At 38.5% G+C, this 12,500-nt stretch overlaps 1 protein-coding gene across 1 annotated transcript in view; it reads left to right on the forward strand.

Moving 5' to 3' along the window:
* The window catches only part of LOC137996495 (protocadherin Fat 4-like), a 40,640-nt gene that overhangs the window by 16,710 nt on the left and 11,430 nt on the right, over positions 1 to 12,500 (forward strand). The window contains exons 6-12 of the mRNA XM_068841933.1: positions 4,309 to 4,605; positions 6,067 to 6,399; positions 7,179 to 7,423; positions 8,627 to 8,771; positions 10,075 to 10,377; positions 11,140 to 11,532; positions 12,157 to 12,323. Coding sequence (XP_068698034.1) covers positions 4,309 to 4,605; positions 6,067 to 6,399; positions 7,179 to 7,423; positions 8,627 to 8,771; positions 10,075 to 10,377; positions 11,140 to 11,532; positions 12,157 to 12,323 — 1,883 coding nt within the window. The remainder of the gene's footprint in view (positions 1 to 4,308; positions 4,606 to 6,066; positions 6,400 to 7,178; positions 7,424 to 8,626; positions 8,772 to 10,074; positions 10,378 to 11,139; positions 11,533 to 12,156; positions 12,324 to 12,500) is intronic.

The following is a 12,500-nucleotide window of genomic DNA, read 5'->3' on the forward strand; positions in this document are numbered from 1 at the left end:
CTTTTATTTTCTGTTGACCATCTAGGGGATCACCCAACACAAGCTAGGTATTCTAGATATACAAAAGAAGGTAACCAGTTTGTAAACATATACAAACAAGATTTTGAAAATATTCAGTCAAAGCAAAGACCTTTTCCATTTATCGAAGGTTTTCTTTATCTGCTTTGCGAGATTTAATTTCTCTGCGGTCGTAAGTTGTATAAGTCGCGGACCAAGGACCCCTATGCGAAAATTTTTGATATTGTTGATATTGTTGAAAATTGTTGATAACTATTAAACACCGTCGTTTGGCGAAGTGGTACAATGATCAACTTCGCCATGAAAAGCGCGAGAAGCGTCGTCTTGAGCGTCGCTATAGAAAGTCTGGTCTGACTGTTGATATGGAAAATTTTCATGAACAAACTCAGAAATACAATAATCTTTTAGAGAAAACCAAGACTGATTATTACCGGACAAAAATACAGAATTCTGATCAGAATCAGCTTTTTCGTCTCATTAATAATATGTTCAACCTTAAACCCTTGGCTTTGCCTTCGCATCAGTCATCTCAACAACTTGCTGAAGACTTTAATGACTTTTTCATCAACAAGATCTCTGATATCCGCACTGGTCTTAACAACACCGAGGCAGCCTTTGTGGAGGGCAGGGAGCTTTCGTGTCACTTTACGGATTTTGAGATACCTTCTCGCGCGTATATCGTAGGAGTCTTGGGTTCACTCACCCCTAAGACTTGTGATCTCGACCCAATCCCTACATCTGTACTGAAGCAGCATGTGCTTGAGCTAGCGCCTATTATTGCTAGGATCGTGAGTGCATCACTGGCCTCTGGTGAGTTTCCGACTTCACTCAAGACGTCGATCGTTCGTCCGAAACTTAAGAAACCAGACCTTGATTCGGAAATTTATCAGAATTATCAACCTCTTGCAAACATCTAGTTCATGAGTAAAGTCATAGAAAAGTCTGTTGCCATCCAGACCTACAGCTACCTCAACAATAATGCCTTATTTCCGTCACTTCAGTCAGCTTACCGTGCACACCATTCCACCGAGACTGCACTTCTACGAGTCACTAATGACATTTTGAAGGCTCTTGATTCTCGCAATGATGTCATTTTAATATTCCTCGATCTTTCGGCAGCATTTGACACCCTAGACCATGATATATTACTATCCCGTCTCCATTTGTACTTCGGATTTAAAGGAATCGCTTTGAATTGGTTCACTTCTTACCTTTGAGGACGCACACAAAGAGTAAATATTGCTGGATCTTCTTCTTGACCTAGAAACCTTCACTATGGTGTACCACAAGGATCCATTTTGGGACCATTACTATTTACACTATACATAGCTCCACTCCAAGACGTTATAGCAACCTTCAATCTTCAATGTATGTTTTACGCTGATGATACGCAGCTTTATATCGCAGTGAAACCATCAACACCTGAATTGGCTATTGACTCTCTGTCTACTTGTATTAAAGCTGTCTTTGACTGGAATACATGTAATAGGCTACAGACTAATCGTGGAAAAACAGAGGTCTTGCGTTTAACATCTCGATTTGTGAAAAATCCCTCACTAGGACCTCAGTTCATGGTTGCTGGAGTCCCTGTGGACATTACATCAAAGACCCGAAACCTTGGTGTTATCATGGATGCTAATTTCACCTTATCCAGCCATATCAATGATCTTTGTAAAAAAGCTATCTTCTTCATTAAGTCTATTGGCCGCATTCGGAAGTATCTACCTCTGGACCCACTTAAGCGATTGGTAAATGCACTTGTTATTTCGCATCTAGACTATTGTAACAGTCTCCTATATGGTCTGCCCTCTTACGAACTCGCTAAGCTACAAAGAGTTCAGAATACTGCAGCTAGGCTGATTGTAGGAGCTCGTCGATCTGACCATATGACCCCTATTTTGAGGGATCTCCACTGGTTGCCTATACCTGCCAGACTGGAATTTAAGATCCTGCTTCTTACGTTTAAGTGTCTCCACAATCAAGGTCCATCTTACCTCCGTGAGCTACTCAAGTTTCGGAATCCTTCACGGACACTTTGCTCCTCCAAGCAATCCTTACTTCAAAACTCGTACCGCCCTAATACCCTCTACTATGGTGAGAGGGCGTTTGCCTTCGCTGCTCCTAAACTGTGGAACTCTATACCTGAGCATATTAAGTCAGCCTCGTCTCTGTCAACTTTTAAAACGGCGCTTAAAACTTACCTTTTTCGTCGCCACCTCCTTGATGACCAATGATACCTTTGTAGCTTAAGTGTTTTAATTTTTAATTAGTGTGGTTATTACTAATTTGCTATTGTTATTATTGTTATTATTTATTGTAAGCGCATTGAGATTTTTTAAATGCGCACCAAGAACGTTTCTATTATTATTATTATTATTATTATTATTATTATTTTTCAAGAGGCGATGAAACAAACGTTTAAAACTCTGCAGCAAATTCGTTCCCAACCGCAGAAATTAGTTTATCTGTAAATCTGTTCTGCAGAAGACACGACTGTTCTCGTTGCGTTTTATCTTTACACAAACCAAGTAAAGATCATCCATGTAAGTTACGGGGGCCCCAAAAGCAGGGACTTTCTAGAAAGACAAACACACCTGTCAACAAACTGGAATTCCGCACAATCACCAGTAGCAGGGTAGCCGAGATTGCGTCATGTGAAAGAAGAATAATCAAGAAATCATTATTGATATGGGTAAATAGTTATTGAACAATGTGGTTGCTGAGTAGTTTCTGAATTGTTGCAAGCTTTTATACATATCCTTTACAACAATGTCCTATGAGTTTGGGTGAAGTGGGGTGGGGAGGGAAGAGTGTCACAAGCAATAAAAAAAAACTAAAACATTGTTTATAGCATAGTTATTGCATACATACTGTCAACATTAAAGGCTTTCATGTCTTGTTCTACAAAGGTGTCTGCTCATTTTGTGGAACTGCTGCTGTTCATTGTCATCTTGTTTTCTTTGTTTTACCCGTTGACTCCTGAACCACCCACCCATTGACAAGTAAAATCATCTGGCGTCAGACTGTCAATGAGTAAAATCTATTAAGTCTCAGTGGGTGATGTTTTTACATGTCTGCTAAGTATCACATATTAGTATCACCCAACTAGTGGACTCATGCAAATGTTACATTTTGATTGGCTACGCTACTGGAGGACTATTAGTAATAGTCCTAGAGTAGCAAAAAGCGTGACGCTTTCTTTCGTTTTATTCCCAAAGAAGTATTTCTTCAACTTGCATTTGCTAACTTTGTTATTGTCTGACTAGTTGGGTGATACTAAAACAATTAGACCCTTCTTACTAGGGTCTCCTTTGGACAAGGCCAGATCAATCTACTTAGGGTGGCTCAAACCAGTTTCAACACTTGAAGGAAACGTTCTTATTGTAAGTATTAACACTACAACACTTTATCACTTAACAGCATTGTTATGGTGCCATATCAAACACCAATTGTTGCTGAAAATAAATTGCGTCATTTTTGAGATGTGAAAAGTTACTGTGGCAACAGGAAAGCCCTGCAAACACAGCTCATATTTTGGCTTTAGCTGCTCATATCAAAAATGAAGTCGGTGAACCCCATTTTTTATTTCTAAAATGTATTATTTTACATGCCAGAATGAAGCTTTCTGCAAAAATCAAAAAATTATGTGGAGCGGATTCAGAGCCACCTTAAATAATTGAAAATTTAAGGTAGCTTTGAATCCGCTCCACAGAATTTTATTAAACTTTGCAGAGAGTTTCATCTTCACTTGCTAATTACTTTTGCGGAATAAAAAATTGGGGTCACCGTTTTTCTGATTATAATGAGCAACTAAAGCCAAAATTTAGGGTGTTTTTGCAAGGTTAATTTTCCTGTTGGCATGGTAGCATGTTACATGGCAAAAATGACTTCATCTTGTTCAGCAATAATTGATGTTTCACATGATACCACAACATTGCTGTTGTGTGATAAAGTGTAGTAGTCTTGAAATCTTTCTAATAACAAGGTCTCTTGAAAGTGTTGAAACTGGTTTGAGCCACCTTAACCATCATTGAGCTTTCTTCTTGCAATCCAGCACTGTAGAATTTTATCCTCTGCTTGATTCGAGATAATTCTTCCAAGTGGGTTAATTACTTCCATGACCTTCGGCATCTTTGAAAGCACTCCTGTTAACATCAATGTATTGTTGTCCAGTGCTCTTGAGGTCTTCTTGAGCACAAAACTAGTTACTTAAGCTGGATTTGTTCCTAATTTAGGAGCATCTTTATAATATTATTAATTTTAATTTTCATCCTGTGTTTGATTTAACAGATGTGAATGATCCACCCACAAATATAACACTCCCCGTGCCATACTTTAAGGAGAACAGTGCTGAACAAGTTCTTATAAGTCCAATAATCCTTGTGGATCAAGACAATGATCTTCCATCCTGTACTCTCTTGGACAGTGCTGGTGGTCGTGTCAAAGTTGTGGGTGCAAATTTGGTTGTAGGACCAACTATGACAGATTATGAATCTTTACAGTCTCCCCAACAAATCAGTATAACATTAAACTGTTCTGATGGAAATGGGATGTTCATTTGGAAGACTTTCACCATCAGTGTGAAAGGTAAGTTAAGTATCCAACTCATTAAACGTTGAGTGTAAAGGAGAAAATTAATAAGTAACATGTTTAGTTAGTTATAAAAACGAGTGATAAAAAAGAACAATTTTTCGACCATTCTTTGGTCATTTTCAGGTTCAAGTTCATGGATAAAAATTTCTCATTATATACAAAAATTATTTCTAAAACAATCATGGAATGAAAGGTACAGAAAGCTAAATATTTACATTATTAAGAACAATAAGAAATATTATGAAATAATTAGGATAGTACGCACACTCTCATTGGTCAATAGCTGTGTTCAGATGAGAGTATGGAAACAGGGCTGTGACATCACACAAATTTTGATTGGTTACATGTATGTATTGTCAGATGCAAGTTTTGATTGGTTGGTAGGAAATACATGTATGAGCATATGTCAAGAAAATCTGTTTTAATCAAAAAGTAAAAAAAATAGCATTTTCCTTCATTTGTTGAATTATCTTTGAAAAATAGTTATTTTATAAAAGCAATAGAGGACTTTTTTCCGTGTTTCCATAGCCTCACTTAAACACGAGGGAGAGTTGGGAGAATTCGAGACAGTTATGCAAACCCTCAACTCTGTCTGGTGTTTGCATAACTGTCTCGAATTCTCCCAACTTCCCCTCATGTTTAGATGAGGCTATGGAAACATGGAAAAAGTCCTCTATTGCTTAAACAGAAGGCTAAAATAAAGTACAAATAAGAGGTGAAGAGAATGAAAGCTACAAAAATTAATTAGAAATGTTAAGCAAACAGCATTGCACGGAGGGAATCACTCTGTTAATTTTGACTTAAATTAAGCTTATAGGTCCAAGATAAAAGTCATTTAGCAATCAAATTTGTTTGAGCATGCACAGGATTAGTTCTTTGTGATTTTATGTGACTCGTTTCCATGTTGTTCCGTTACATGTTTGTCGATTACCGATCGTTTGTGTTCATACACACGTTGATTCAGGTGTTGGCTTGTAAAGGCAACATAATCTGCATCACACAGATCACACTTAAAGTGTATAAATTAATGACAGATTTTTTATTTGGTTGATTGAATGTACCCATTGCCCTGATAACAACTGCGAAAAAAAATATATTTTTTTTCAATATCGATTTTTCTTCCCCTAGTTTTAGCCATGATTGTAGGTTGTTGTTGAAGTTTTTGAGGTGGTTGTAGTTGGTTGTAGGGACTGGTTTAGGTGGTTTTAGGTCGTTCCATGTTAAATAGTAACTAGCCTAACTTAAGCCTTGTTTTGTAGAACTATAACAGTAAATGTTGTTTTGTGTCTCCCTCTATTCTTTAGATAAAGGTCATTATTACTGACTAAAGAGGCGATCAGTGTTGTATTGGAAAGATCCAGATGGAAGTGCCAAAACTTTAACTCATGACTATTGAAAACCCATATAAGCTGAGGCCTTTTTTTACTAGCCAGTTTTTATTTACTTTTTTCATAGATGTGAATGAGCAACCATCAGCAGTCCTGCTGAATGCTGTATCCATTTCTGAGAATGAGGCTGACACAGTGGTTGGTCAACTGACAGTACTGGATCCAGATGCTGGACAGCAGCATCGATGTACTGTACATAATCAAGTTGTTGACACTGTTTTGAGAACTGAGCGACTTGTACCAAGTCATTTCTTTGCAGTGGATACTTCTCTTAATCTCAAAACATTAAATGGCTTGAATTTTGAAGCTCAGCACAGTATAAATATTGTGATTAACTGCAGTGATGTTGTTGCAGAAGGAAGTTTGTCTAAGTCTCAGTTATTTACGATGATTGTGAAAGGTAAGAGTCAAGAGGGAACAGGAATGATGCAGTGGTATGAGTTCTTGCCCTCAAGAAGTGTCTGATTCCTAGAATGGGCTGCTTTAAATGGGTTCCCTACCAGGAATTTAGATTCCCTGCTAGTACTTGAGTTTTTGGTTCTCAACATTTGATATGATCTGCTATAATAATGTTATAATTTATAGTAATTATTTTTATTTGATTTTAAGACTTCTGAAGTAGTAAAGCACTTGAACTGAGTGCTATAATTTTGTGTTTCTGAGGTAAAAAATAAATTGAATGAATATCCATTGCCAATATAATGTTATCATCAGTGCAGCAAAGTCTTCTGACTTCGACATTTATAACTCCTTGAATAGTTGCACCAGCTTTCTTGGTAGTTACTTCTGAATGAAGCTCTTAAAATTATGAAAGGATCAATTTTTTTACAATTTCTGTAATATTGACAGAATAAAAATGGGCAAAGTGATTTACCTCATCTATTTCCAAATAGTAGGTCCATGACAGAAGTTTCCAGTTGTCCCAAATTTGATAAAATTACATGTATATTGTTTTGTGGGGTGCAGCCTCAAAATTAGAGGCATTTGTATGGATATTTAACTATGTTTGAAGTCCGTAACTTGGTCTCTTTTCTACCTAAAAGCATCAAGCTTGGACAGATGGCCAATTTCAATGTTATCTTTCATGTGATGGTGTCAATTTATACATTGGTTCAAATTTGAAACTCCAGAATGGCCCATCCCATTCACTAATAATTTTTATGTAATGTTTTATTTCAGATGTGAATGAAATTCCATCAGGGTTATGCGATGCACCTATTATCACGGGCACCCTGGCATCAAATGGTGCCATTATTGCAAATTTCAATGGTAGAGATCCTGACAATGAAAATACCTTTAACCGTGATTCAGATAACACCACTGTGGTTGTCAAGAATAAACAACGATTGCTTTATTCACTGAGTCCAGCGCAGCATAATCCCTGGCCTTTCAGAATAATGGGAAACAATCTTTACAAATCTGGGGTAAGGTGGTAATCTAGCAAAATGCAGTTGATATGTCCAGAAATGTACATGGATGTGGAGAGTATTGCGAAGTGTCTCTGTTTGCCCTAATCTCTTTAACTTCAAAATTATGTGTGGTATTACAGGACATCTGGGCTAAACTATAGCACACAGGGTCCTTTTTGAAACAAGTACTTTAAATTTTCAGTGGCTTGGCAGCCAACTGACGAGCCATTGAGCAACCCAAAGATACCCCTTACCTGTTCTTAAAGAATGAACTTCACTTACGAGCCAAAGAGCTGCTGAGCCACTCAAATATATATCTTAATCATTCTAATCTTTAAACATTGAATTTCACTTCCTTTCTTAAATATTGAACTTTGTCTGGCGAGCCACAGAGCTGCTGCAGTGATACTGCTTCAAAAATGGCCCTGTTTTCTATAGTTGCCTTAAATGTACTGTTTTTTTTTTTTTGATAAGTAAACATGAGCAGTTGGGATAAACCTCACCTAAACATTAAAGCTATTTTTATTCTTGTAATAGACAGTTGATGCTAAGACCTTAATATGGGACCCTAAATTATCAAGTTTTTTATCTTACTGAAGTGTTTATGGATGTTGTAAGAGTCAAGAAGTATCTAACCAGTCATTTCACAGGAGATAGACTACGCTCATGGACAGTTGCACTAGATTCAAACTTCACATGTGCAGCCCCTCTCCCCACCCCACCCACAATGTTGTAAACATGCTCCGGTAGGTTTTTTCTTACTTTCAACATTGTATTTGAAGGGGAGGGGAACCTGCAATTGAGTTTTAAAATATGGCACTGCTTTTGGAAAAAATTATAATAAGCATGAGTTTTTCATGACTGTCCTAACTTGAAGAACGTTTCCTATGAACAAAGACTGCAATTAAATTCCAGACCTTTACATTGCAGAGGTGTGGATCAAAGTGTGTTTGAGTATCATTGTAGCTGGCAACCTTAAGTGTTCATGAACCCCCAACCTTTGAGAGTCATTAAATAATAATATTATTATTGATTGATCAACTGACCCAATCAGTCACTCATTCAGTCCCCCAGTCCTTTGGCCGATCATCCCAATACAATCAACCAGCCAGGAAATCGTTCACCAAACCTGGCAGTTTGATCCAGGCTGTCAGTCAGACAGTGACAAAGTTGGTGGAGTTACTCTTTTAACAGCTATGGATTTTTTTCCTTTTGCAGGATATATCGCAGGCTGGGAACATGACCATAAATGTGAAAGTTGAGGATGATGGTGTTATTGTTGCAAGTTTTTCATCTAGAGGTTACAAATACATGATCAGCACGCCTCTCTCGGCCATCTTTACTTGCACTATCATTGTATCAGGTATGAAACAGTTTTGAACTACATGTATTCGTTTACACATCTCGAGCACCACTAGAGGCACAAAGATCCGAGGCATGCTTTTTCCTGATACAGACCTCCTCAAACGTGTTAAACAAATATCCCCATATAAAAAAAAAACTATGCTTTAAAGGGGTCTTTTCATGTCAGTAGCACCCTAAGAAGCTTGGACTATAGCAAGTTTAATATAACCTTTGTACACTTGCAGTCAGTAAAACACTATGCCAATTTATTGGAGGGTTCGTGCTGTGCTGTATTGCTGCATTAGTTAGGTTTTAAAAGGTACATGTAGAAAGAGAGGAGGCGGCACTCTCCCCAAGAGCAAGGATGTCACCGTGGCAACCAAGCCACAGTCCACCTCCCAGGCACCTGTCAACACACATCACTGAGAAAAAAATCAGTGTGTGAAATGCCAAAAATATGGGATCCAGAGACCAAAAAGAAGCAAGCAAACAAAAAGGCAACTCCAGCCAGAGCACACCACAATGCCCTTGCAAACTTCCCTGGAGTTCCCCCTCTGCATTGGATAGGTTCTAACTTTGCCTAAATTATATTGGCCTCATTAATCTACTCTTGTTAGTTATAATCAAAAACCCCACGAGAGTAAAGCTAACTTCGAATTGTGCAAGAACAAAAGAACAGAGTTTGTAGTTCTTTGGAATGATGTTCATTTTCTTGTTAAAAACAAAGGGAAATACAAACTTATTTCCTTCAAACTCTCCGCTGTTCTTGTGTTCGTTCGGAATTTGTAAGCCACAGGAGGCAGTGCGGCTTAGTGGTTTGGACTCCTGCCTTGAGATCCGGAGCTCCAGGGTTCAAGACTAGTTCTGACCACTCTTTGAACTTCTCTGCTGCATTTGTAAATAGCCATCTGGTTTGCCTCCGGCCAGTTGGGATTCCTAACAAACGTTGTTGTTGTTGTTCTGTTCTGTCGTTTCATTGATTGTGTTTCATTGGCCCTGAAAAGCCCCTATTGGGGGTGGTCAATTAAGTAATTTCCCTCTCTAAAACCGCTGCATGGATCTCACGCATGCGTAACGTGACGTCATTGCGACGTCACTTGCACTCTTCTGCCATTGGGCAAGCGTTAAAATTCAAACTGGTTATGGCGGTTTTTTAAAGAGTTATCTGTCGAAAGTTTTGGGCGACATCGGGGAGATTCATGCACATGATTCCTTTCCTTCTCGCTAGACAGGAAATCAAGGAAACTGCTGCCACACAGGGTACTGCAAAACTGTACTCATAATTGTTTGTCATGTATTTCTCTCTTTGTCTTACTTCGCAGAACACCAGCAATCGCATGGGATTCGCCTTGGGTCAAGTTCTGTTTCTGTTACAGCGGAAAATGGTTCAGTGGTTAGCACTTTTTCAACCGATTCCCCGAATCCAGAAGAAACATTCACCTACGAGCTTGTTGAGGAGGCTGAGCGACCTTTTATCATAAGTGGCAACAAACTTATCGTTGTTAGAAAGGAGGGCCTGGACTTTCAATTCTCGCGTTCTGATGATTTTGTAATTTCAGTAACAGTTATAAGTAGAGGCAGTTTTGGCAGTCTCTTCACGGAGTCGTTCTATATAACAGTTGTGGGTGAGTAGGAAATTCCTTTTCCCTTAACGCCCAGTGTTTTGCTTTCAGCTTCCCACAGTACTCTAAACCCATTTCAGTACATAGACAATCATTGCGTTAGGCAAACTTGTCAACACACCCTCTGCCATCGTGGGACCTTTAGTTCAATTCAAACCAAGCCTCCGTTTCCTGCATGTGCCATGATTTTCCTTCGTGTGCCAACAGTGGGCTTATAAATGCTAAGGCATTCTTGTCTAACTTGCCTATACATCCGTTGGCTCCCCGGAAACCTTTTTCCCTGCACATCTCCCCAGTCAGTCATTTCAGTATTTAAAGATATCAATATTTTGGTGGGGTGGGGTGGGTTGTATCAGGGTTGTGACTAGAATAGATACTCCAAAATAAGGACACTTTGTTTTGTTCATATAAATCACCAAACGATCTTAATAAAGTTTTACTAAGTTTAAATATGGTGTCACCAAAACAATGCGCTAACCATTTCTAGTCGGCGCTTAGACCTAATCACTTGAGATCAGTGCCTAACCCAGTAGTTATTCTCTGCCCTCAACAGAGTGTTGTTTATCTGCCAAAGCGGGTAAACACTGACGTTGTCGGGTATTGCCACGTAACATCACCAAATATTACATCTGTATATGTGTCAAGAAGTGTCTCACGTTATTTTGGAATATCCTTTCCAGTCATAGCCGTTTTATAAGATGTTTCCATTCGATTTAACCTTAATTACAGTGCTGTTCAAAAGTACATCTTCCCCTTTCTTTCCAGATGACAGGCCTAATTCAGTAAACATTTGTTTAAATCCTAACGCTGTTTACAAAAACCAACCGGAAGACAGTTTGGTGGGACAAGTGATCATTGATGATTCATCTTCACCGTTTTTAAATTGCTCCAAACAACATTGCTGCCCTTTGAACGGAAGACAGTTCGATTACGAATGCAATATAAACAACCCTGAAGACAACGAGATCCTCATTCAGATTCAGAATAATGTCACGGCAATATTTCGACTTGACAAGCAATTCAGACTTCTTACCAAGGTTCGCGTGAATTCCAGCGTTATCGCAAACACGAATGGCAGTCTGGCAATCCAGATCAGCTGTCTTGATATCCTTCGCCCGCTTCACTTCATTGGACAATCATTATCTGTGTATTTTGCAGGTATGAGACCGTGGGCATTATGAAACAGAGGGATTGACGTTTGACCTGAGAGACAATCTCTTAAACGCTGCTCTCTCGTTTCTCATTACTTTGACTCCCAACTCCCCCATGTTGCCGCCTTTTTTCAGTGTTGCTCCGTCCATACTACACTCCGCATCCCGTTAAACTAGAACGCCTAAAGCGCATTGCATTGTGTTCTTACGTTCCCCTTCCTTAAGGCAAGAAGACTTTATTTATGATTTAAACATATTTGACATTGTTTGCCCCCAAAACACCTAGGATTATCCAGGTGGATAACAATAATACAACTTTAAATTCAATAATCATGCTCACACACAAACACAAAAGTTATGACAGAGAAATTTACATAGCTAGAGATCATTAATTTAACAATCAAACAGTGGCCATCAAAAGCGACTAGTACTGATTAATTTTAAAATTTTGGACAGCACAGATAATATCATAATTAACAGTTTTAACACCTTACAATATAAAAATTAAGTTTCCAATCATCACTACTCCACCATGACCATGTTTCACCGAGAATATTGACGTTACAAGAATTGGTGACTTCCGGTACTATGCATAGTTTTTACAAATTTATCGGTTTTCGTCACTTTTTAGAGTGTGACAACAGTGGTATTTGTCCAGACATTAGTAATTGTCCAGTTTGTCAGAATGGAGGCAGCTGTCAGGATGCAATCGATGGTTACAGTTGCCAGTGCATTATGGGATATACCGGCCGCCACTGTGAGACAAACATCAATGACTGTCAAGGAGTTGAGTGTTTAGTAAGTCACTTTTTTTTTCTATTTGACTGAACTGTATACAAAAAGGAATATACCTGTGTTGTATACACCTTATTCTGATCTTTGAATATTCTTCTTCCCTCACTCTTGTGCTCCAAATTCAAAAGATAATTAACCGTGATCGAGTACAACAGAGCCAATTAGTCATCTTTTTTGGAA

Source organism: Montipora foliosa, chromosome 3 (assembly GCF_036669935.1).
Source record: "Montipora foliosa isolate CH-2021 chromosome 3, ASM3666993v2, whole genome shotgun sequence".
Classification (NCBI taxonomy): domain Eukaryota; kingdom Metazoa; phylum Cnidaria; class Anthozoa; order Scleractinia; family Acroporidae; genus Montipora; species Montipora foliosa.